Genomic DNA, 23,878 nt, shown 5'->3' with positions numbered 1-23,878 from the left:
ATGGTTTCTATAGGCATACATAGTTCAAAGTCTACTAGTTTGACTGACAGCATCAGTGGTAAATCTAAAATTGGCGATCCTTATCTTTGAAGTATCACTTCAATTAAAAAAATAATAATTGTTTTGTTTTCTAATGCCTACTTAATAAATAGATGACAAAGACATCGCCCCCTCTACGTAAACTTTTTTTCTATAAAATGATGTTTCTGGAACTAAATGTTACATTTATCTCAGTGTAAATCGCAAAAATGAAAACTTTCCTTCTTCTGGCAGTTGCCATTTATGGCGCCTCAGCTGCTCTGTCGAGCGAATTAGTTGCTACGCAGTGGACAGATTTCAAAGTAAGATGCTTAAAATCAGTTTAAATTCTCTTTAACGTAATTTTTGTGTTCCAGGTTCAATTCAACAAGAACTATGTCAATGCAAGGGAAGAAACTTTCCGTAAACAAATCTTTCAAAAGAACATCGAACGCTTCGAAGCCCATAACAAGCTCTATGAACAAGGTCTAAAAACGTACACTTTGGGTGTCAACCAGTTTACTGATATGACCCCTGATGAAATTCTTCCTTATACTCATGGTCTTATCCAACCTAAAGAAGAACCCAAGCCAATTCTAGAAATTAAGTCCAGAAAAGATCTAGGAATTTCTGAGAACGTCCAAATTCCAGCTAGTTTCGACTGGAGAGATAGTGGAATTGTCACTCCAGTGAAAAATCAAGGCGGCTGTGGTTCTTGCTGGGCTTTCTCTGCCGTAAGTTAACAACTACTTTTATTAACTTGTACAACCAATACATTCATGTTTTCTTTAGACTGGCGCAATTGAAGCCCAAGAAAGGATTGCCTATGGTGCCAACTTCGACATCTCCGTCAGTGAACAACAACTGGTTGACTGCACACCAAATGCACTCGGTTGCAGAGGTGGTTGGATGAATGACGCCTTCACCTATGTTGCCCAAAATGGTGGTATCGACTCTGAAAATGCTTACCCTTATGAAGCAGACAACACAACTTGCCGTTACAGATCAGATCAAGTTGCAGCTAGAATTTCAGGTTATGCTTATCTAAGCGGACCCGATGAAAATATGTTGGCTGATATGGTGGCCAACAAAGGACCGGTGTCTGTTGCTTTTGATGCTAGTGGTGATTTTGGTGGTTACAACGGTGGAGTTTATTACAATCCAACATGCGATCCAAACAAATTCACGCATGCAGTACTCATTGTTGGGTATGGGAATGAAAATGGACAAGATTACTGGTTGGTGAAAAACTCATGGGGAGAAGGATGGGGTCTAAATGGCTACTTCAAGATCGCCCGTAACCGTGATAACAACTGTGGAATTGCCAGTAAGGCGAGTTATCCAGTCTTGTAATTTGTGGTAATAAAAGCATAGAAACTTAGAAGCAGGTTGTTTCTTCTTGTTTCTTCTTGACACCAGTGTTTTGTCAGAAACTCGTGGTCTTTTGAATTGAAAAATACGTAGCTTTACAGGAATCAAATTCTCAAAATTCTGAATTAAGGAGCTCAAAATTAAAGAAAACACTTGGCTTTAATTGTTCGCATCAAAAAGTCGTCACGTTAGGGCCGTTACGCCACTGGTCAAAAGTGACATTGAAATCATGACAATAAAAGTGTCCACGTTGAGTTTTGACAATTAAAATTCTTGTGTTTACAATGGATTAGATATGCAAAAACCGACAAATCAAAACAATTTTTCTGGAGGATTGTCGATCACTGATTTATTGCTTTTCCCACAAAAATGGACCGAATATAAGGTTTGTGTTCATCCCTAATAATCATCTTGTTTATTAACTCTAAACCAATGTAGAAGAAATATATGAAAACGTATTTGAATGTAGACGAAGAAACAGAACGAAAGCATATATTTTTTAGGCGTTATTCCTTAATGCAAGATCATAACAGAAAATATAAAAAAGCAGTAGATCACTTTAAAATCGTAATCACACCTCTTAGTGATCGAACGGAAGAAGAGATACGAGAATATAATAAAACACAATATTTAGGTGAAAACATTTCAGCATTTAAGTATATTCATCAATGTTCATTTTCAGATTACATTATTTCCGAAGAGTATTATAAAAAGGCGTGGCTCGCCTTCAAAGTAAGCTAATTACTTTCTCTTCGCGTGAATATCAATTGATTTTTTAAGACGAAGATGAAGAAGGTTTTCAAAACGGAAGAAGAAGAAGAAACTGCAAAAGTGTTATATCTAACCCGACTGGCTCGAGTTAACAAACTGAGAAATGAATTAAAAAAAAAGGGATTGGACTTTGATACAAAAGACATAGACAGATATTGTGACTTGTGTGATAGCGTAACTAGAAACTACGATATCGACGAAGGACAAACTTCAAAACAAGAATATCTAGAAAAACTTAAAAGAAAAACTTTAAAAAAGCCATGGTTTTTTGAGCAAAAAGAAGAAACAAAAAAAAACGTTTAAGTTGAAAAAAAACACCGCCAAAGCTCAATTTATTAATAACATAAATAGAAGTATTTAATAATAATTAAAATTGCTTAAACTCTATTTTGGTTTCAATTAATGATTAAGTCAATGTTTTTCACACAAGCATTCGCGAGTCATAAATATTTTTCAGACGATAAGCCTAGCGATTAAAGAGCTGAAACCCATGAAATTCCACCCAAAATTGGTTAGCAGTAAAAATATTTAACAAAGGCGGAGAATGCATCCTAACTATACTCGGTACGGGGATGTTTTCCAATCTCGCTCGAATCGGACTTTTAAAGACGCTTAAAAAATTATAAACAATTTTTTTGCAATTTTTTCACTAGCGACATCATATTATAACATGAAAACTATCGATTTTCGTCAAAATTCAAAAATGTGTATTCTCCCTATTATCGCTGATATTCCAAGGGGAGGAAGACGACTTCAAATTAACATTTCATACTGCCACCCGAAAACAAGAATTTACGGCGGCCCTAAAATTTTTTTTAAGATTGAGGTAAGAAAACACAGCTATTTTATCCTTATTGTTATGTTTGTAGCTAGCAATCGTTCAACGCCAGACCCTGGAACGCCCCTACCAATTTCATAATTGAGTAATAAGTTAAATTATAAATTTAATAATTAATAAATTGCATTGCTCAACTGTATTCATTTTTGTACTGAAGTGGCCCACCCCTAACAATAAGACAAAATCTTTAAAATCCAAGTGTTTTTTTAAAAAAGTGAATTCGCTTCGCTCATGAGGACTTTGTCCGAATTTGTTTGGCCAAAATCATATTCATATGTGTGCTGAAGTGGCCTAACAAAAAACGGTAAAAATGCGAATTTTTACTTTTAACAAAGGTACGATGTGTTCTGAAGGGGTTTACTAGTAAAAAAGTCTTTAACACAGGGCAAAATTTCTAATTTTGAGTGTTTTTGAAAGGGAAATTTGCTTCGCTCATAAGGACTTTGTCCGAATTTGTTTGGACAAAATCGTATTCAATATTTTACTTGTTTTTAGGAGTTAGTTACCTACAATTTTGAATATTTCTTCAATTGACCTATTTGTAATAATAGCAAATAAAATTGTCTATACACTTTTAAGGGTCTACGCTACGCATATACCCGGTATATGGCTTACAATTTTTCGTTTTTGAAGCGCATTTTGGACTTTGAAAAATCGCTCGACCTCTGTATGTATGCGTCTCAGGTAGAGCTATGGAGGTGACATCTTCGAATTTTGAAAAAGTGAAAAATTTGACTTTAATTAATTAAAAACTGAAATTCCCATTTTTCGTTTTTAAGGAATATGAAGCAACCTACGAAGTTAAAAAAATACCAACATGTGGAGAATTAAAACCTCTATGGAGGTGACATTTTTGTTTTTGTCATTATGCTATAATTTTGAAGTTATTAATAAAAAAACAAATCAAAAATAGGCAACCAACAGTACAACTAACGCAAATCATCTTATGCAAATCTCATGATTTACGACCGCTCACTAGGGGGTCACTGACGTTCCGGCCAATTGTAATAAACTGCTGTCGGGTAAAAGTAGGTAGAGACCCAACTGGTCGCTCTCGGCAACAAACATCGAAGGTACTATAATTCACTGTTTTCCACACCACCCTTGGGGTACAGAGAGACGGCGCGTTTTTTTTTAAGTGCTCTCCCCTACTGGCCTACTGCACTCTTTTGACTCTAACTATAAAACTACTTTATTTTAGAAATGACAATCCGGACATTTGAACGAACATAATTTATAAGTCTTTCTTTAAAATTCTTCTAATCGTTTGCTCTCGGCTAACTCTAGAATCTATTATTTCAGGAAGTAAGGCATTCATATAAAATTTTTCCAAATGGGAAACCATAAATGTATTCCAAAAATCATTGTCTCTCTCTACAATTGTATATTTCAAATCTAGTTTTGTATAAACTACAAAAAAACATCTATCCCGTTTAGTAATATGCAGCTGACCTTGAATTTGATACATATAATTATGGGACCGTTTTAATTCTATTGTACCTTCGTTATTTCGTGATTTCCATAAATTTATTTGTGGCTTTTTCTTCATTATCAACTCCGTATTGTAATGCATTCGGTAGCTTTTTTGACCTCAAACCAGAACCATATAACAATGACTTTACCGTGTTTGACGTGTCTGTTCCGTCTCTCATTTTACAAATTTTTCCGAAATTACTCGCTGTCAATCTAATTTGCCGTTCTTTGTTCCATTCATCGCTATGCCGCTGCTGAACTGTTTTTCTTTCAATATCTAAACCATTGGCCAATGACAGCTCATTTAAAAATATATTTTTTCTTGTTTCGTACTCCTCCAATAATATGTCCGGAACTACTTCGTTGGATTCTGAGTTTTTGTTACACGCACCATAATCCGAATCTGCACTTTGTAATCTAACATTAATTTTTCTACCATGCTTTTTCTTCTTTTGTTTTAATTTATGTTCCCGAAATTTATTAACGTATATTCCCGGAGTATCAAATCCCGCATTGTTTTTTAAAAATTTATATACAAAAGTATGATCACTATTAAAATTCAATGCTGCCGCATAACATCTCCCTTGGTTTTTATTTTAACTAATTTTAATAATAATAATAATAATGGCATTTATAAGAGAATCCAACAATGACAAAAAATATTCAAAAACATTTACTTTTTTTAAATCCTCGAAATATTGACTTTTTTAATGGTGACCGAAGAGAATTCGGTTTGCTCATGGGGGCTTGTGCGAATTTGTTTGGATGAAATTGTATTCATTTTTGTGCTGAAATGGCCCAACAAAAAAACAGGGTTAAAAGACGAATTTTAAGTGTTTTTAAATGATAACTTTTCTTGGCTGAAACCATATTCACGTTTGATAAAATAGGATATATTTCTTAAAATTTTGACTTTTTTAAAAAAGGGTGATTTCGAAAAACCGAGCAAATTCTTTAGAAAATTTAACTTTTCAAAAGTTACCTTGAAAATCAGGCTAAAAGCATTAAAAATGTGTTGTGTTCTGAGGGGGCCTTACTAGTAGTTAAATGATCTAAAAAACTTATGCCGTAAAACATATCACAAAAACACTATGGATGGCTATAAAATTCATAATTAATTTAGTATTTACGTAGTTGGCAAACAGTCATAGTCATTTAAGAACAACAAACAAATGTGGGCATTTATAAAATATATACCGCCTACATTTAAAGTAAAAAAATCATTCTTCATTTACTGATAACAGCTTTAAATAAACATATTATTAGGGTATTAAAGCATTTATTATTATTTACTAGTTGCCACTTGAAGTAATCCAATAAGGTAAGTAAGTAGATGTTTAAGTATATAATAAATTAGTAACTTTCCTCATTTATTAAGATAGTAATTTGAATACGATTTCCTAAAGTAATTGTAAAAATTAGCGTTTAAGAAAGGTTTTAGCAATTTAATTCATAAATAACTTTGATTCTCTTCTTAAAATGTGTGAAAGTTAAGTGTTCCGTACCTTTTTACATTCGTTAGTCCGCTAAACAACATAGTCTCACACTTCAACGTTTGTTTTGCTGTTTAAAGTTTAATAATTAAAGTAGGGTAAATCGGGGATAGATGGCTCAGGTTTTTTCAAAAAATCGTAAAAAAATCGTTTTCAAAAATAATACAAACTTGAATAAAATTTTGTTATAGTTAAACTTTAAAAAGACGCAAAATCAAAGTGTTTAAAGATTTAAGCATATTTTTAATCAAGGATATGAGATTTTGCAAAAAACCATCTCTTTCGGGTGCTATGGGTCAGTTAGCGCACTTGCAGAGGGTGACATGGCGCAGGAGTTTTTGAACAAATTAATCTTTTTTCTTATTGAGAATATGAATATTCCGTATATTCAGAACAAGTTTTATGAAACCAGAGTTGAAGTTCCTTGCCCATGGTCTCCCGACTCATTACGCCGATTGCGTTCGATAACTGGTCGGAAGATCACTTTTCTCGAAAAGAATTGCTACGCCTTTTGTATTTGGAGGCATTTTAATGGAATTAATTTAAACTATTTAAACTATGGACCCCCAAATTGATTGCGCCATCTCACCCAAACATGATAGAGGAGATGGCGCATCATATCTCAAATTTAGGAGTCCACGTTGAACACAAATTTTAGGATAGAACAAACGTCTTACATTTACATTAACGAAAAACCAAATATAATTTAAAATATATGCGTTTTACACAAAGTTATAGACATTAAACGTCAAGAGTAATAGAATTTTGGAGGGCCGCTTTTCAACTAACCATATATTTTACAAAATAATGGATTTTATACAGAATTCTTGCTCACACTTTCTCATTTGGCTCGCTGTTGCTCATTGCCGGACCAAAATTATAACACTACGCCATCTCAATCGCTGCGTCAACTAGCCCTGATTTACCCTAGTTAATGTCTTTTTCTAGATCATGAAAGTCGTCATTCTTTTTGCCTTAGCAACGTGGGTGTGCGTGACCGAAGCTTTAACCAAGGCTCAAATTGATAACCAATGGCAACTATTCAAAGTAAGCACAATAGTATAAAAAATTGTCGTTTTTACTATTTTATAAATTTGATGTATAGACCAATTTTGGAAAAGAATTCAAGTCTGTAGCAGAAGAAAAATTTAGAAAAGGTATTTTTGCTCATACCTTGAAGAAAACTATTGCTCATAACAAAAAATACGTCAAAGGTTTGGAGTCGTACCCGATGTACATTTACGAGTTTGCTGACCAAATCCCTGCAAAAAAAGGATTGATAAATGATAATGATGAAGGTGATGTTGGTAATGATTAATTTTTCTACTAGTTGTGATTTAGTGTCACTTTATCTACGATCGTGCGATTACATTTGATGGCAGATAACTTTTTAATAACTTTGTTTAAAAATTGAAGAGTATAACTTCTAAAGTGTCTAAGTGCTATAAATTCGCGACCTGAGAACTATAAGGTTCTAACTAACATTTGCATTAAATTGATCCAGTGTTCACGTTATCAGTGATATCTCTTTAATTTATTAAGCATTTATTTAAAAAAATGACAGGATCTATTAAAATCATTTTGGTTTGTTAAAATATTAACTCACTTCTTTTTTCCCAAAACAGACAATTTAAATTTTCACAAAAAATCACTTAGAACCTTATAATTCTCACGTCGCGAATTATTTTTGTTGATTACAGAATTTTATAGATATTTAAGATATAAGTATAAAAATTCTGATCAAAAGGCTGATCAAAAGCCCGTGAGTGCAACAAAAACTTTTTACAAGTGTGTCTTACTACGTTTTATCTACGATCGTGAATCATCATTGATTTAACACAAATTTGCACATATTTCCTAGACAACAATAATCAGAGTCGTTTGAGCACCCCACGTTGTTTAGCAACCTATTCGTCAACAGTTTTTTACAATTTTTAGTGGCCATTACCGTTTCTAAAAAATAAGGTAAAATGGGTGAATATAGTGGTCGTAATGAAGCAAATAATCTGCGGAGCACTCCTCCACATGTACCTGAGAAAAGGCAGTAAAGTGTTGCTTCCGCAGATCGTTTGCTTCATTTTAAAAGCGTGCAATATAAACTTTTATTCCACTAGTGCACTAAACGGCAACTTTCACAACGATTAATAATGTAAAAAACGACAACTTTTTACACGATCGTAGATAAAATATATTTTTTGTAAAGTATATGAAGAATGTTTTTGCCATATCCATAGCTAAATGTTTACTGTATTCATATAATAAATATGCAATTTCAGTTGTTTAGTACCATTTTTTTTGTTAAGTTTGTCACTTACAATTAGCTCTTTTAAAAGTTATACTTTTCAATTAGAAACAAGAACAATCGTAGATAAAACAGTGTAAAATACACGTTTAAAACGTCTTTTCATGCAATTCGTGGCTTTGACAGCACTGGTGCAATAAAGAATGACATTTTAATCTTGTACCTTAAATAACCATTAAAGCATCTAGTTTTTAATTAACTTGGTAATGTTCACTTTGACAATTATTTCTTTGTATAAGATGGAATTAACTTTAAACGTTTTAAGATGACAAGGTTGGCATTATTGTTCCCCCAGAATCAGACATTAGTCAATAATTAATTATTGCCAGACCTTAAAGATGTTCCAAGTAAAGTAAAATTTCCTTCAAACGCGACTGCTGTTTAAAAACGGCCAAAACTCAATTTACATAACACCGCTATTGCAACCTTTGTAACAGGAATTGTTAAAATTTGTGACTGAGTGCACATTTAGAACCTTAACCAACTGTATTTAGTTTTAATCGATTTTATAATTTTTAGCATCCAAAGCAGTCAACGAACAGGAGGATGAACAACAGGACTAACTGATTCATATATTCTTATGAATATGGATTGTAATTAACAATTTTCTATCTACTGTTCTACTATCGTTCTAGCATCCATTGTGGAAATAAAGTTTCATTTCTTTATTATATTAGAATAAACTAGAACTCATTACTATCGGTCCACTCATTATAAAGTAAAGTTGGCAGCAGTCTTTAGCAATATTTATTGATAACAGTTGGCATGAATCGTATGAGATGCGTAAAAGCTGATCGTCCTGCGCAAGTTTATCAAAACTTGTTAAAACCTAATTTAAATCTCCTTTTTGGGACAAATCTTTAATTTATTGTTTATTAATGTGATCTGTATCTACTTAAAGAATTGAAAACCAGAGTTAAATCTAAGAATTTTCGAAAATTTACACAGAAGAGTGGATTGATGGCAATGAGCTTTAGTTGTACAGGTGTCCAGAACTCGTAACCCAGAGAAAACAGACACATGTATGTAGACAGCTATACGAAACCAAAATTTGAAAACCAAAAATGTAGCCAACCACGATCGCTTAACCAACAATGGCCAGAGGTATAGCGAGAGGTTTCTTATAATTGTTAGAAAACGCAAAATAAAGAATACTCTTGTCCATTTGTCAGGGAGACCTTTCGGTCCTGTTGTCTAGGAAATTGAAATGGCCTTTTTTTCACCGCCATTCATGCAAAAGTTTTCGGGATTGCCTTTTAGTTTTTCCTTCTAGTTTGAATACTATTAGACTTAGGCAATATTGGTTCTTTATTCCCCGTCTGTATTAATGTCGCCACCTTCCCTTGCTCTCTGGGTCATGAGTTCAGGGACAGCCTGTATTTAAAGGATTTATAGCCAAAAAAAATATATATTACACATATGTACTAAAAATAAACTTTGTGCGCCTCCGTCATTTTTCATGGCATTTGTGATACTCATTTGCGGCAAGAAAATCACCTTTTGAATGTCTAGGCAGTCAAACGTGACATTTCGAATAGTTGGTTTTATTTTGCAAGTTGGCATCGCTGCATAAATGTCAATTGTGTCAATTTGTGTGCCGATTTGGCTTTTTGGATTTTTCCAAAAGACCATTTTCTAGCCTAGTGAAACAAATAACTATTACTTTAATCTAAAAGCTAAAACATCAAACATTCGGGTAGATCCCGGGTGTTACGAAATCATCTTAAACTGTTTTTCAACTTTTTAATCAAAAATGAAGACTTTCATTCAAACTCCATTGTAAATCGTTGTCTAATTACAAATAATGCCCAATTACGCTCTTAAACGGGTTAAGACAATCCAAAAAAGTTTTGATAATATCTAATAATTCTTTTCACGGTTGTCTTCATTATGGATCTACTTAGCTGTTTTAAATCTTCGTTCCTCGACTCAACGCGCGCCCCTAGTGTCTTTTTGATGTTAATACCTGCAGAACTATCATCTCCCTGCGCTCACCTGTAACTCTAATGTTCAGCTGATTTAATATGATCGCTGCTTATTGACACAACTTTGACACTTCAGCACACACTGCAACTGCATTAATAGTCTCGAAAGTTTAGACATTGAAGTAAATCACTAATTTGTTCTGTCTTTTCTAGTTTTTTTTATTTTTATTTCTTTTTCATTTTCTCTATACTTATTCCTGTGTTTGATGGGTTTTTGACCTGTAGGAATAATTCTTATTATTATTATTATTATTATTATTATCTCTTTGGCTATGGTCGTGAATCGTTACTTGTAAAGAATGTTAAAGCTGGTTTAGGTGTAGAAAAAAATAGCATAAAATAGGAAGTATGTAGATGTGGTATAATGTCAGTTAAATAAGTATCTAAGTATGCATTAACAAATTTCAAAAAACATACATTTCGAATGCTACCTGGTTTAGACTATGAACTTTGGTAAATCTTGTTTGTTGTTTTCTCCACTTTATCGAGGCATAAAAGAGTAAAAAAATAAAACTTTTATAAACATCACAAGACTCATTACCAAACAAAAATAAGTATGTAAAAACAAGTAGAAAAATAGTAATACCTTATAAGTTCTAGACAAATACTTAATGGGTGAGAGTTTAGTTTTCAAGAAAATAGCCTTCTGGTAATTTTTTTAAGGTGCGGTAAACTTGCATATACACCTAAAAATGCAAACACATTTTATTAAAAAAACAACAATAAAGGTAAGTAGTTAATTTAAGTGAATTTTTTGATTAATCAAACATAATCATAAATGTTTATTATCCCAAAAATTAGCTCTAAGATATAATTAGGTGTTATTAGCGCTCGTTATTCCATTACGTCCCGATTCATACAAATATTTTCAACTTGTGTCGCACATCCATTTCAGAGTAAAACTCTTTATTACAAAGTCAACACTACTTAGCATTTGAGTAATTTTTCCTTCTAAAATCACTGTAAAAGAATAGAAATAATAATGCCGACCTTGAGTGGATTCTTTATTAACGGGGATAAACAAACAACGGTTCAGTTGATGTTGACTGTTCTTCAGTAACACCAGTGAGTACTACAATATTTTCTATAAAGGTGACCTAGTGATAAAATAACACAGTAAATTCACGGCAAAATCAACACGATTGGGAACTTTTATCTTCGCCGCCAATTTCCTTGTTTTTGTTAACTTGTTAACACATAATTTGCATAAACAACGTGTCACTTCCTGAATTTCTTGTTAAATATAATGTTTGTTATTTATTTCCTCACTGTTTAGCTATTTGTCGATAACTTCGTTATCAGCTTTTTGTCGCAGCAGATTTGTTGTTTGAAGTCCCACTTTTTCTATTTATAGGTCATGAAACTGTTCATTCTGTTCGTCATCGCCATGTGCAGTGCAGCCGCAGCTTTAACTGAAACCGAAATCAGTGAAAAATGGGAAAACTTCAAGGTATGTAGTACAGCTATTTATAAACAGTTACTTCTAAATTTTGATTTAAGACCCAGTTTGGGAGAAAGTATGACGACGACAAAGAGGAGGAAACGAGAAGAGGTCTTTTCGTTGATACTTTGAAAAGGATTGAAGAACATAACAAGAAATATGAAAAAGGTGAAGTGACGTACACTATGGGCATTAATCAGTTTGCGGACCGCACTGACGAGGAAAAGAAAGTCTTCAGCCATGGAGTTATCCGCCCTAAAAATTAATTTCAAATTTATCTTAATGTAATACTTACTCGATATTAAAGTAAAATGGAAGATGAGTAATACAAGCTGTGATTCATTTTTACATGCATAGTGATAAGATAAAATATTGCTTGAACGGACAGGAATGGAAACCTATTCTGTTTACTTTTGTATGGCGTTGTAGGGAAAGCAGAAGCCATGCAACCAGTCATACCGATAGCTTGTTAAATTTGCAGATATCACTAATATTATTATAAATTCTTGACATTTGTACAATGCGTCCAAAAATAATGCACCATGCACCATGGTATGAACAGAATATGCACCCAACAATACATTTTACCCCTAGAACTTTTGGGTTGGTCTCCTTGAGATCTGAGCGGTCAGTTTTCGTTCAGGGGTGCATCAGACAACCAAATTTTATTTACAACTCACTCGACAACTCATGCAGATTGAGTCGACACAACGACTTGGTTTGAGGAATATTGAAAGAAATTTAGAATCAATGTTTGTATTCTTAATCAATGACCCCGTTCCTACTATGAGTTGATTGCAATTAATTTAATCTCGCATTTAAGTTTGGTTGCTGACATTTGATGGAATTAAATATTAATTTTAATTAAAGATGTAATTTTTGATTTTAATTTATTTCTTAAAATTATTGATTATTCTAACGTTCATTTTTATTTATACAATTCACTTTCATTGCTAAAAAAGTAAATTTTAGAACAATCGATTTTTAATTCTGATTAATAGTAAGTGTAAGTAACTAAGTATAGGCCGGTTTAACGCAATAATTTAATTGACATTAATTATACTTGCAATTTACTTATGTCACTTTAAAATAATGTTAAATATTTCATTTTATTCTAAATTGTAAAGAGTAACAGTATCACTTTAGCAGTAGATTTAACAGTAGATTGTAAATAAAGGCACATTTAACAATTCTAGTGCTGTTAAAAATTTGGCAACAATATTAGTGTTGGTAAATGCGATTTTTCGCAATTTCTTGATTTTGCCCACCTGTTTACATCTTGGATACTAGTTATGGCCAACTAGCATTCATAATTTTTAAAGCATTAATTTATACATTTTCTCGAGTTTTAGTTTTTCAAACATAGTTTTTCAAATGTTAAAACCCCAATAACGTTATATGGTTTTGTAAAAATCTTTGATCAAAATCAAAGATTTAATTTTGTTTCTGTAAACCGGGTTTATAATTTTTTTTAATTATTTGTCATTGTTTGAGACCTAAGAAACTCATTTTTTTTTATTTTTCTTATTAGTAATTAACTTATGTTTTCTACTATCTAGTAAATGAAAAAGTTACAAAACAATGAGAGCAAGTGATTTGACATGTCAAAATTGACAATTATATTTTTATTTAATTTAAACAAAATTTGAAAAACTTTATACTGCGCTTTTAAGATAATCTAAATTTTAATCATTCATCAACTCTATTATTACATTAGATTAAAACAAAACTCAACTTCACACGTTGAGTAATCTACTATATTTGTCTGTATGATCTGAAACTTTATTTCCAAATATTTTTTCCCTAATTCCAGTAAAATGCTGTAATTTATTGGGGATCAATTCTGGTCATCAGACAAGACCACCACTTGGTGATTATGTTTATAGGATCTTGCGGTCAGTTTGGTGGAAACTGTTTAAAAAGTTACAGCCATAAACGCACCACAGTATTTATACGTTTCTTTTACCATCACAGCACAGCAAAATAAGATCTAAATAATTTTAGAACAGGGTTTTTGCAAACATTGAAGAATTACCATTTTATGACTACCGAAATGTTTTCCGACGCTGTTTAGAAATAAGCAATGGGATGGTGCATTATTTTTGGACGCAATTGTACATATTTGCAAGCGGTTGGTTTTTATGAAGCCGTTCGGTTTATGTTTAAATAGCAATTTTTCTACAATTGATATAGGACTCGATATCAACTCAGACGATTTGATTGAAGGTGGAGTGAAGTTAGGTCTTGCTAACCTAAAAATTGGAACTAGAAGTTGTTTTTAATCGCGTCAATGCAAAAATAAATTATATTTGAAAAAATAATGTGTCTATTTCGAGCGCAAATTCACATTGCCGATTTCGAGAAATTGTCGCGCTCCTAAAGTCGCGTGGCAACTGTCTCTCTCAATCGACAATGTGAATCTTTACGCTCTAAATAGACAAATAGCTAATTCCATTATTCGGTAACAATAAACTAAAGATTTGGGGATATTTTTTTCAACATTTGCATTTACAAAATAAATTGCTGGCAGGTACTGTTTCTGTGTCAAAGCAAACTTTTGTAATAGAGGGCAACAAGTTTTGCCCGGCGCATCCACCATTTCGACGCACTCTGTAATAAAACACAAACCACACATTCAGCTTTCGAAAGAACCAATGTTTGCAGTTTTTTATTCAGTTTGTTGTAAAAACTCAAAAAACAACACAAAATTTTAAGAACAAGTTGCAGCTCACTTGAACTCAGGAAATTTCAAGTAACAGAAACGCAAAATTTGATCGATGTTGTTTTAATATGGACGTTCCTTAATGTTGTTCTAAAAGCTTTTAAAAAAGTTGGTCGTAGTAATAATATTCAATTTGTCCCCTGTGATATCACTACTTGTTCCGCTAAACTAACAAAAATATATTTGTTATATTTTTAAACTTCAAAGGAATATTTCACTTTTGATTCAATAATTCAGAAGAATTCACATGTACAGTTTTTTACGCCAACTTTGTTAGTGAATACATGCATATAGTTTATCGTCGAATCTGAAAATTTTATATTTTTATATTTTATTTCAAAGTTTACTGATCTATTAACTTTATATTATTAAGCCCACAAATCTAAATAGAACCTAAAATGTAAAAACCGCTTCTTTTTGTGACGTCTTCAAGAAGTTTAAACCATTTCATTCTGACACTTATTAGTATAAACCGCTTTAAATAACAAATTTAATAATTCACCCATTTTTTCGAAAATATCAGATGCGAGCCAAAACCAATTTACCTGGCAAATTCACATTAAAGCTTCCGTCCATTAATAAGAAAGATGACAGAAAACATGCTCGTATTTTATTAGATAAAGATAGCAATTTTGAATTTTTATAATTTTAGCACGATTAGATCACCAACGAACCAATTCGAATTTAGATTATTTTGTTTAAATTATCATGATCTGACAGATTTCCACACTATAATTTTCGTGTTGTCATAAATAAACTATAAAATGTTAAAAAAATGGAGTTTGTTTATATACCAGAAGGTCACACATTTTTAAGAGTAAAATTAGCGGCGCATTCGTGGGAGTTTTCAAAAGAAGTGGGGCGACACATCAAACTGAAAACTTAGACTAACTCGCAGTAATCAGTCAAGTAAATGTAGTTGAATAGTGGTGTAAGAAAATAAATATCTAAAAATACGGTTTTAAGGTGAACTAAAGGTAATTATTTTTTAAAGGCAGTTGTTTTAATTTGATGAGCTGTAATCAATGGTTTCCTCATTATGTTTTTTTCAATATTAGAGTGAAATGCAAAATCATTTTTTTAATTAAAATCAAAGAAAATTATTATTGTTATTTCTTGGAGGAGACGATTCTAAAAAGACTTTTTTCATATTCAATACTTTTAAGATTTTCTAATTATACCTTGGTCTAATTAAAAATTTCTTTTCATCACTGACAATAACCATGATACACCTACGAAACGGATATGGTACCACCCCCATGAATGTTATTTTTATCTAATTATTTTTCCGAAGAAACTTCCATTGTTTACTGATGAATTTTTAGGTCTTTTTGAAATTTATTTAGAGAAAATCAAAAGCTTTATTATTTTAATATAAAAAACGAAACATACAAAACAAGTTATCTTAGAATTTTTGTAAATCAGAATTTGCATAAATCAAATTCTCAATGAGACTGTATTTTGAAGCTTGTTGTACAATGCAGAAATTATCAACTTCCTTTTCTGATTTCTCAAATTCCAGTCAAGTTTGAAACTTTTATTTTTTATTCAAAACGTTAACTGTCCATTTAGATTTAATGACTATCGTGTGATAATTATTGTTTGTAATCAAGTCATCCATGAAAATTAATTCGTATGTCTATCGGCAATTCATAGCAGCGATCTGACATTGAACTTTGGCAACCGAAACTGTGAAAATAGGTAAATCTGGCGGCAAAAGAGGATTAAAAGAAATTCTGGAAGTTGTTAGAACAGAATGGAAGAACAACTTCAACGTTGGTTCGCTATTTGCCCACTTATGGCATTGCAGTTGACAACCATTTGACAGCTGTCAGTACAAATCTATCAAAGACATATCGACAAATTAATTTGCAAGGCTGACTCGATTACAAACAATATTGATCACACGATATGATAATATTAAAGATTCACGTTCGGTAGAAGTAACTAAATTTAGTAACTTTAATTTTTGAGCTGTGTAACTAAGGTTATAATTTTTCTAGTGTAATGTCTTGTAAAACAGATGTCATCCAAATGACAGTTTTTGGTTTGTCATTAAAGGTAAAGTCTGTTTTTTTTTTAAAAAAACCACCAACACCGCAATCTTCCCCTGCATTACAACCGGCAACGTTGCCTAGGGAGATTTTTCGTGAGAAAAAAGTTGTCAAATTTTTGATTTTTCTGAAGATTAGGCAGTGTTTCCGTTAAAAACTTTTCTTTTACAGCCTGCTGGATTGCAAATCAAATGATTTAATAGTGAAAAGACTCGGCATAGCCTGAAAGGCCGTTTTGTGTAATCAAATTGTCAATTAGGCAGCTAACCTATTTGATTTTATCACCAAAAAGTCACCATCGACGACGTTGCCGGTTGTAAAGTGGTGGGAGAGTGCGGTGCTGGTGGTTTTTTAATAAAAAAACGGACTTTAAATATTTATTTTCCAAACGAAAAAGAAGAGCTCCGAATCAGATTCAACTAGTTCATTGATTTCATTTTCTGAATCTGACTTTGTTCATCTCGTTGTATTGTCAAATTTGAATGACAAATTTATTTGATAGACAATGATGCCAATGTTTATTTCCTAGTTATTTCAGAAATTCAACGTAGCGACACAAAAGTATCTATTAGTTACTTCTACCGAATGTGAATCGCTAATAGACTGAAGTACTAAACTAGATCTAAGAAAAAGAACTTTTGCATAAATGTAATAAATATTGTGTGATTCATTAAATTTCCTTTCGCAGTTGGCTTTGAGAAAAAAATTCATGTCGTAACTAACACCATTACAGTAGTTTCGATTTAATATTTGCGAGATTTGCTAGTTATCGAACAAGAAGTCAACGCACGTCCAAAATACACGGCCTACCCAGAATGGAAATTTAATGAATCACACGATATAATCATATTTGTACCACAACGCGTTGAAGCAAACTTTCTAATTTGAAATAAATTGTTAGCACTGTTGATTATAAGTTTTGTATTTTACTACTGGTATACATTGACAATAACATAGTTGTAAACATACAAAAAAATTAGTTGAGATAATTTCCAATGTTTGGCCAAATTTCAAGAACTCCAAAATTGAACCGACAGTATTGCTGGTTGCATAGTCAAAATTACAATTAATTCTTCATTTTTGTGTTTTATATCTATTCGGCAGAAAAATGGAATAATATTGAAAATAGTGAAATATGATGATATTGATGATCATGAGAATGAGTCACATGTGTTAAAAATAAATTCAAAATCGACATCTGCTGCAATACTGCATAATAAATTCTCAATATCAACACTTCCTGTTTTAATCGTGAACATCGTAAATGTTTAAAATGTCTATTTATACATGCATGACTTCGAATTAAAGGCTATTGTTAATTGTTTGTGCACGAAGTATGAACTCAAACTACGATAGATATATTTTCTAGTTTTGAGTGAACGCCGTACAAATGGGTGATCAACAACCGATCCTTACAGAAGAAATTATAGAAGAAAGATGGAAGGAATTCAAAGTAGGTATCTAATAGAATATGCAGAGTAGTAGTCCCTTTTTGGGGCCCTTTAATGGGTTGTGTGTTCTTTATTTAGTTAATTCATTTTTAAGACAAACAGACCAACATACCTTGAAATTTAGCACAACCTCATAAGTCATGAGTTGAAGACGAATTTGATCATTTTAACGATTTTCAAAATTCCATAAATACAGGCTGCCTCAGAACTCATGACCCAGAGAGTAAGGGAGGGTGCCGGCAGCAATACAGATAGTAAATTTTAAAACAAACATTGCTTAATTTTAATAGTATTCGAGAAAAGATCAAAAATTAACAACCAATCCCGGAAGCTTATTCTAGAGATGGAGTAAAATATCATAGGTAACGAGAGTGTAATGTTCATCTGACCAATGAATGGTAGTATGTGTCCATTGTTACCGATTTTCAAATACTGTTCTGCTTCGGGATTGGCTACCGCTTTTTGTCTTAACTCGATTATTTATTGAGCTAGAAAATTTTTGTTTCGAAATTTTGGTTCAGAATTGTTGCCTTCATAAGCCGTTTTTCTCTGGGACACCCTGTATAGACCAAAATGGTTATTTCAGATAGTATTACCTACGCGAGGTATAGTTAACCTACGAAGCTTGCCGAGTAGGTTAAATACATGGAGTAGGTAATATCTAATAACACAATATAAAGCTTTATCTAATATTCCAGCAATCTTCATCTAATAACAGTGATCTTTAAAGAAATTTGACAATGTATTTTCCGTTCTGACGTAAGCTTATGTACTTACAAATTTCTAACGAATTATCATTCTAATCCACTAGTAAGTTATTAGCCAATTTACTGTTTTAAATCATCATAGTTTTATCGCGTTTATATGCGTGTATTGGATAAATAAAATGTATTTAAATTGTACACTTTGTAATTTATGAAAAGTGTGCATTGATATGATTAATTACAATCGCTTTAGGTTGCAAGTGTCTACTTTGACAGTAATTTTTTTATTTAGGGTTGGAATCTTGATGAATTAATTTTCGAAATTTTAAGATGACGTGGTTGGCATTACGGTCCCCCCAGAACGTGGCATTTGTCAATTTTGACATAAAAATGGCTGTGCATCAAAGTTACGTAATTCATTAGTGCGAGTCCTTAAACATGTTCCAAGTGAAGTCAAATTTTCCTCAGATGCAATTGCTGTTAAAAAACGATAACAAACAAATTTAATTGCGACGCATTACAATGACAGAACTTACACGATCGTCTATTGTACCCCAAAACAACACTGCCATTGCAACATTTGCAACAGGAACGAATTACACGATGAAAATTTTAAAATTTGTGACCTTGGGTGGACATTTGCAACCTAAACCAACTGTAGTTATTGTATTCATAGTAAACAAAGCAGCAAATCACATCTTTAACAACAACTCTTTTATTTGTAGGAAAAGTTTCGAAAAAATTATGCTGACGAAGAAGAAGAAAGTTTTCGAAGGAGTCTTTTTGTTACAAGTTTGAAAATGATAGAAGACCACAATGAGAAATACGAAAATGGGTTGGTTAACTATAAGATGGGAATAAATCAGTTCGCGGACTATACCAAAGAAGAAATGCCTTCCAGACGTTAAGACTTCGTGGTTTAAAATTGTACCAGTATAGAATAAAATTTGCAAAGTAGTTAAATAATTATGTATTAATTATATTCTCGATAACGAAAATTATGAGACACTACTACTTATTGACCATACATACTTTTTGTGTAGGTACTAGCAATTGTAGCAATGGTTATATATTATGACCTAACCAACGATTTGTTTACCACGACTTACAGGAGATTATTGCCATTTATTTATAGCCAGAAGGTGTTAAATAAATCAACTTTAAACATGTAGTGAGTGCGATTGATCTTGAACGCTGATGATTTACAGAGCTACTTAAAAAACGCAAACAGTTCTCCGCATTTTTGAATTAATATTTTTACACACAAGACAAGTTAAATCTCTGTCTCGTCAGTTATTTACTCAACCAAAGGCGCCATAGAGTATTTAAAACTACCAAGAATAAAAAAAGCACGTATAATTTTCTTCTTTCTTTAGCCTATCAAAATTTAAACAGATTATTTCCTGCCTGCACGACCCAATAAGCAAAGAATAAATAATGAAATAATTTATCAAATTTATCCAAAATCCAAATTAGTTTTTAATAAGAATGCAAGGTGGCTTAATGTAAGGGTTTGGCAACGTCTAAAAAACTCAGCTGTAAAATTTTCATTTGTCTAGAGCTGTAAAACGGTTTAACTCCAAAAAAATCGGCGCTTTAGTTATGCGTAATGATCAAAAGATTTTAAAGAAATCAATACATATTAAAACAAAATAAACAGTTTTTTAACTCTCCTGAAATTTTCAATCAATTTTTAGATACACCATTTAGCACTGACCCGGCGATATTTAAAACTTACAAAATATAAATTTGCCCATTTCCCTACGCTCATTGTTGATAAAAGTCTACACTTTCCGAAGTTAGTTATAAAATGTCTACATTGTAAACGATTTTTTCGAATTTGCCGCTTTAATAGGTCCATTAGAGTACTCAATTTGGAGTCGTTTATAGGTATCTATAAAAGAAAGTAGGAAATTTTGATTTTTAGGAATTGGCAGAACTAATTAGTCTGGCTGTCACCTGTTTCCTGTCAAGTTCTTGGTCAATTTGGTTTTTACGATTTGTGTTTAATAAATTGCTGCGTGAATAAAAATGTATGAATATAATTGAACTGTCCTTTGCGGCCAACAATAATTGTACCTAAATATAATAGATATGAATACTGGCTGTGAGGTTAGGTTACGTTTTGTCAAAATTCAGTTATAGTTCATACAGTGAGAGTTTGAATGACAGAAAAGTCACTAAATCTACGCAATAAAAAGTGTACCATACGCGCGAAATTTAAAATAACAAAATAACCCTAGTTACTGACAACCCTGTTAACCCATTTCGCGTAGGAATTTAGTGTTTTTAGTGTATTTTATAGCATAATTTGCTGCCAACCTATATGTCAACTGTCGAAATGTCCCAATCTCTCACCGGATATACTATACAGTGAAACTCAATAAATGTCAAATTTTAAATTAAATTTGAAAATCAAGTGGCAAGTCGTGGTAACAAAACCATTACCAATCGTGTAACACGAAAACTCTCAGAAGTCTAAAATTTAATTTTTTATTAAAAAAAGAGTGCAAATTCGAAATAGTTATTTACAATACTAGTGCGCGAAGCTTATGTTCGTGCATGAGCGTTTATTTAAAGCACGAGCGACTGAAAGGAGCGAGTCTTTTATTTACGCGAATGCACGAACAAGCTTCGCGCACGAGGATTGTATAACATTTTTTATACGAATATATTTTTAATTAAATTTTTTTGATTTTACTAAATTTTTAGACAAAATTGTCATGCGGTTGCCATAATTTGTAAGTCTTCTTTTACATGGTTCTTCCAAGTCACTAAGGAGGCAAACAAAGGGTAGACAAACTGCTCAAGTTTCTGTGTCCAGAAATAAAATGAGAAATTAAATCAAATAGTTATTGGTAACTTAGCGACCATTTTTTTATATTTGTAATTTTGTTGTTGTGAAATATTCGAATTTGTGTGCCCCAATGTCAAAATCGCTTATTTGGTTCACCCTTCCAATATTAAGCTCCGAACTGACACTGGTGAAACACGTTGTCAAGGCACGATTGTCTTTTATTTTGTTTTGCGGTCGACTAGCCCTACTCAACCGCGAAACACTGCTTCGCGCACTGAAAAGCGTGCGCAAAACATCGAAAAACAAGCGACATAAGTCATCGACATACATTAGGTATACAGGTGTCCCAGAACTCATGTCTAGCCGAAAACCGGGGATATCGGGAATATTTTTTGTGTTTTTTTGTTCTTTTTTTCATTATATTATTTGTTTTTATAAGTTTTATTACTATTTTAAATTCTCTTTGATCATACACCTGAAACTAATTTTGCTTATTATGTAAGCAAAACTTATTTATAAAAAAACATTTGTTTTAAAAAATGTGTCCCTTTTTTGTTTGTGAAATACTTGTGCAAAGAACTTTTAAACTAGTGCTGCATTTTTTCTCCATTAAATTTATGGTTTATTTACTATTCTATGATCTGACCCTCGATTTGACCATACCCCAAACTTTACCTACCCAGAAGTGAGACGAGTGAGAGCGATGCATAGTTGCTTCGAAGCTGAAATTTACCGTTATAATTTTAGCTGATCAACCATAAAGTACCGACACGCAATTGACAGGCTACAATGACGATTTTTTGAACGCGATTTTTGAACGCTAGGCGCGAGTTCTGGGACAGCTGTATATTTTATCTACACGACGTGTTGTCTAATCTCGTCTTCGACTCAATGGACAATAGTATCTCTGGTAATAAAATGAATCACATCTGACTCATAAAAAGTATCAGATTAAGTCTGAAGAATACAGCAAATTGCATCATAAGCAAGAAGACAATTTGACGAAGCAAACTTTCCAATTTATTTCTAGTTGTCATTATCGTTTTTTTCATTACGATTTAACATTTTAACGTTTAAACGTTTTAACGTGTTTTTAAATTTTAGTGGTCCAATTTACACAATGCGGCATTCCAAACAAGAACTCATATTTGATTAATTAGCCTTCTCAGTTTTAGTTTTAGCAAATCACGTGTAATGAGTTGCAAAAAAATTGAGCAAATAAGTTCAAATTTATCTCTGTAGCCCATTAATTGACTTGTAGTTAAGTAAATTTCTATCAAAATTTACCAGAATCTGTCTTTCTTCTTCTTATTACGTTTTATAATCAAAATTGCAAAAAAGTTACTATCAAAGCGGACCATTAAATATAAATCATGAAATCTTAGCCAAGTGTTAAACTTCCAAGTTTGAACTTCTGCTCTTTCCGATCTACATCATTCATGAAACCATATCAATCATCTTATTAAACTTGTTCTCAATTTATAATAAAATTTTTATAAATACAGGAGAACAAGTGGTACCAAGATGCAAGTCGTAAAAGGCCATGAAACACTCTTCCACAGAGTTGCGACATGGAATTAATCAAAAGAATCTCATTACTACATCAATTCATTCATCTGCAGTCAACTGATGCACCTTCCCTTTTACTAAAAGAATGCAAATTCCGTCAAGTTAAAACCCCTCGGTTTCCCAACATTTAAACATATGGCCTAACCAAGTCGGAAAGATTTTTATCACAAACCAACAACAGCACATGTTTTACGATGTTGTTTTTTGTAGGTGCAATATAGGTAGGTAGGTGATTGCGACATTGTGGTATTGTTTATCCTCTGTGCGCACTCACCTCTAGCCTTAGGTGGGGGATGAACGAGCATTGTCGTTCACGTTGTTCACCTCTACGGACACGGTTCTCATATTTCCGCGCCGTATTTCGAACTAGGTCGATAAATAATAATATTCAAGCAAAAAGTAGCACCTACACCGAAAAAACCTTTTAATTTAGGAGTTTGGAGTGAGGGCGAGAAAAAGTGCAGCGAGTGGGGAGAGGGAAAAAATGTGAAGATGTGCGAAAGTGATTCGAATTTGCGAATAGAAGACTTCAACGACTTGCCGAAGAAGCCATTCGTACGAGTAAGTATAGACCAAAAATTAATGAATTTGCGCAAATTTAGAACGTCAAATAAAAGGTTCCGATTGTGTTGTTGCTTGATAGTTACGGTTATTAACCATTCGGAATGCAATGTTAAGTGGGACATTGGTAAAATACATTGCGAATTATAGGAAAATCAGGTTAGATCAATGCGTAATTACTTTCCACTCACTCGCCAAAAGGACAAAAATGTTCTCGCCATGACGATCAGAATAGATCAACCCGGAAGGTAGTGCAGCAGTACCATCAATTTCACTTGCTACAGTTGAATAATTTTTCCATTAGAATATGAGCATCCGCAGGTTTGAA

General features: G+C 32.5%; 4 protein-coding genes across 4 annotated transcripts; all 4 read left to right on the top strand.

Annotated features, from left to right (window-relative positions):
• Positions 1-212: 212 nt before the first annotated feature.
• On the top strand, positions 213-1,402 carry LOC148180851 (digestive cysteine proteinase 2-like). The gene is made up of 3 exons (XM_088034945.1): positions 213-341; positions 396-752; positions 811-1,402. Exons 1-3 carry the CDS (start codon positions 249-251, stop codon positions 1,369-1,371), a joined length of 1,011 nt encoding a protein of 336 aa, XP_087891071.1. The 5' UTR covers positions 213-248; the 3' UTR covers positions 1,372-1,402.
• Positions 1,403-1,684: 282 nt separating this feature from the next.
• LOC148180850 (uncharacterized) lies at positions 1,685-2,475 on the top strand. Its single transcript, XM_088043159.1, has 3 exons — positions 1,685-1,774; positions 1,828-2,121; positions 2,170-2,475. The coding sequence occupies exons 1-3, from the start codon at positions 1,685-1,687 to the stop codon at positions 2,461-2,463; spliced, it is 678 nt and encodes a 225-aa protein (XP_087899285.1). The 3' UTR covers positions 2,464-2,475.
• An 8,733-nt stretch (positions 2,476-11,208) lies between these two features.
• LOC148180849 (digestive cysteine proteinase 1-like) lies at positions 11,209-12,023 on the top strand. The gene is made up of 3 exons (XM_088034979.1): positions 11,209-11,316; positions 11,606-11,701; positions 11,752-12,023. Exons 2-3 carry the CDS (start codon positions 11,609-11,611, stop codon positions 11,956-11,958), a joined length of 300 nt encoding a protein of 99 aa, XP_087891105.1. The 5' UTR covers positions 11,209-11,316; positions 11,606-11,608; the 3' UTR covers positions 11,959-12,023.
• Positions 12,024-15,301: 3,278 nt separating this feature from the next.
• Positions 15,302-19,591, top strand: LOC148180848 (crustapain-like). The gene is made up of 3 exons (XM_088034988.1): positions 15,302-15,391; positions 17,838-17,921; positions 19,349-19,591. Exons 2-3 carry the CDS (start codon positions 17,859-17,861, stop codon positions 19,529-19,531), a joined length of 246 nt encoding a protein of 81 aa, XP_087891114.1. The 5' UTR covers positions 15,302-15,391; positions 17,838-17,858; the 3' UTR covers positions 19,532-19,591.
• Positions 19,592-23,878: the final 4,287 nt, after the last annotated feature.

Source organism: Gnatocerus cornutus, chromosome 1 (genome assembly GCF_029298725.1).
Source record: "Gnatocerus cornutus isolate USDA-ARS CGAHR chromosome 1, icGnaCorn1.1, whole genome shotgun sequence".
In the NCBI taxonomy this organism is placed as follows: domain Eukaryota; kingdom Metazoa; phylum Arthropoda; class Insecta; order Coleoptera; family Tenebrionidae; genus Gnatocerus; species Gnatocerus cornutus.
This window is presented reverse-complemented; position numbering and strand designations above follow the sequence as displayed.

What these genes read in the sequence shown, in the direction of transcription:
- LOC148180851 (XM_088034945.1), top strand. Translation starts at nt 249, where the DNA reads ATGAAAACTTTCCTTCTTCTGGCAGTTGCCATTTATGGCGCCTCAGCT. An exon ending in CGCAGTGGACAGATTTCAAA is followed by an intron (nt 342 to 395) that starts GTAAGATGCTTA and finishes TTTGTGTTCCAG; the next exon opens with GTTCAATTCAACAAGAACTA. An exon ending in CTTGCTGGGCTTTCTCTGCC is followed by an intron (nt 753 to 810) that starts GTAAGTTAACAA and finishes TGTTTTCTTTAG; the next exon opens with ACTGGCGCAATTGAAGCCCA.
- LOC148180850 (XM_088043159.1), top strand. Translation starts at nt 1,685, where the DNA reads ATGCAAAAACCGACAAATCAAAACAATTTTTCTGGAGGATTGTCGATC. An exon ending in AAAAATGGACCGAATATAAG is followed by an intron (nt 1,775 to 1,827) that starts GTTTGTGTTCAT and finishes AAACCAATGTAG; the next exon opens with AAGAAATATATGAAAACGTA. An exon ending in AGGCGTGGCTCGCCTTCAAA is followed by an intron (nt 2,122 to 2,169) that starts GTAAGCTAATTA and finishes TGATTTTTTAAG; the next exon opens with ACGAAGATGAAGAAGGTTTT.
- LOC148180849 (XM_088034979.1), top strand. Translation starts at nt 11,609, where the DNA reads ATGAAACTGTTCATTCTGTTCGTCATCGCCATGTGCAGTGCAGCCGCA. An exon ending in AAAAATGGGAAAACTTCAAG is followed by an intron (nt 11,702 to 11,751) that starts GTATGTAGTACA and finishes TTTTGATTTAAG; the next exon opens with ACCCAGTTTGGGAGAAAGTA.
- LOC148180848 (XM_088034988.1), top strand. Translation starts at nt 17,859, where the DNA reads ATGGGTGATCAACAACCGATCCTTACAGAAGAAATTATAGAAGAAAGA. An exon ending in AAAGATGGAAGGAATTCAAA is followed by an intron (nt 17,922 to 19,348) that starts GTAGGTATCTAA and finishes TTTTATTTGTAG; the next exon opens with GAAAAGTTTCGAAAAAATTA.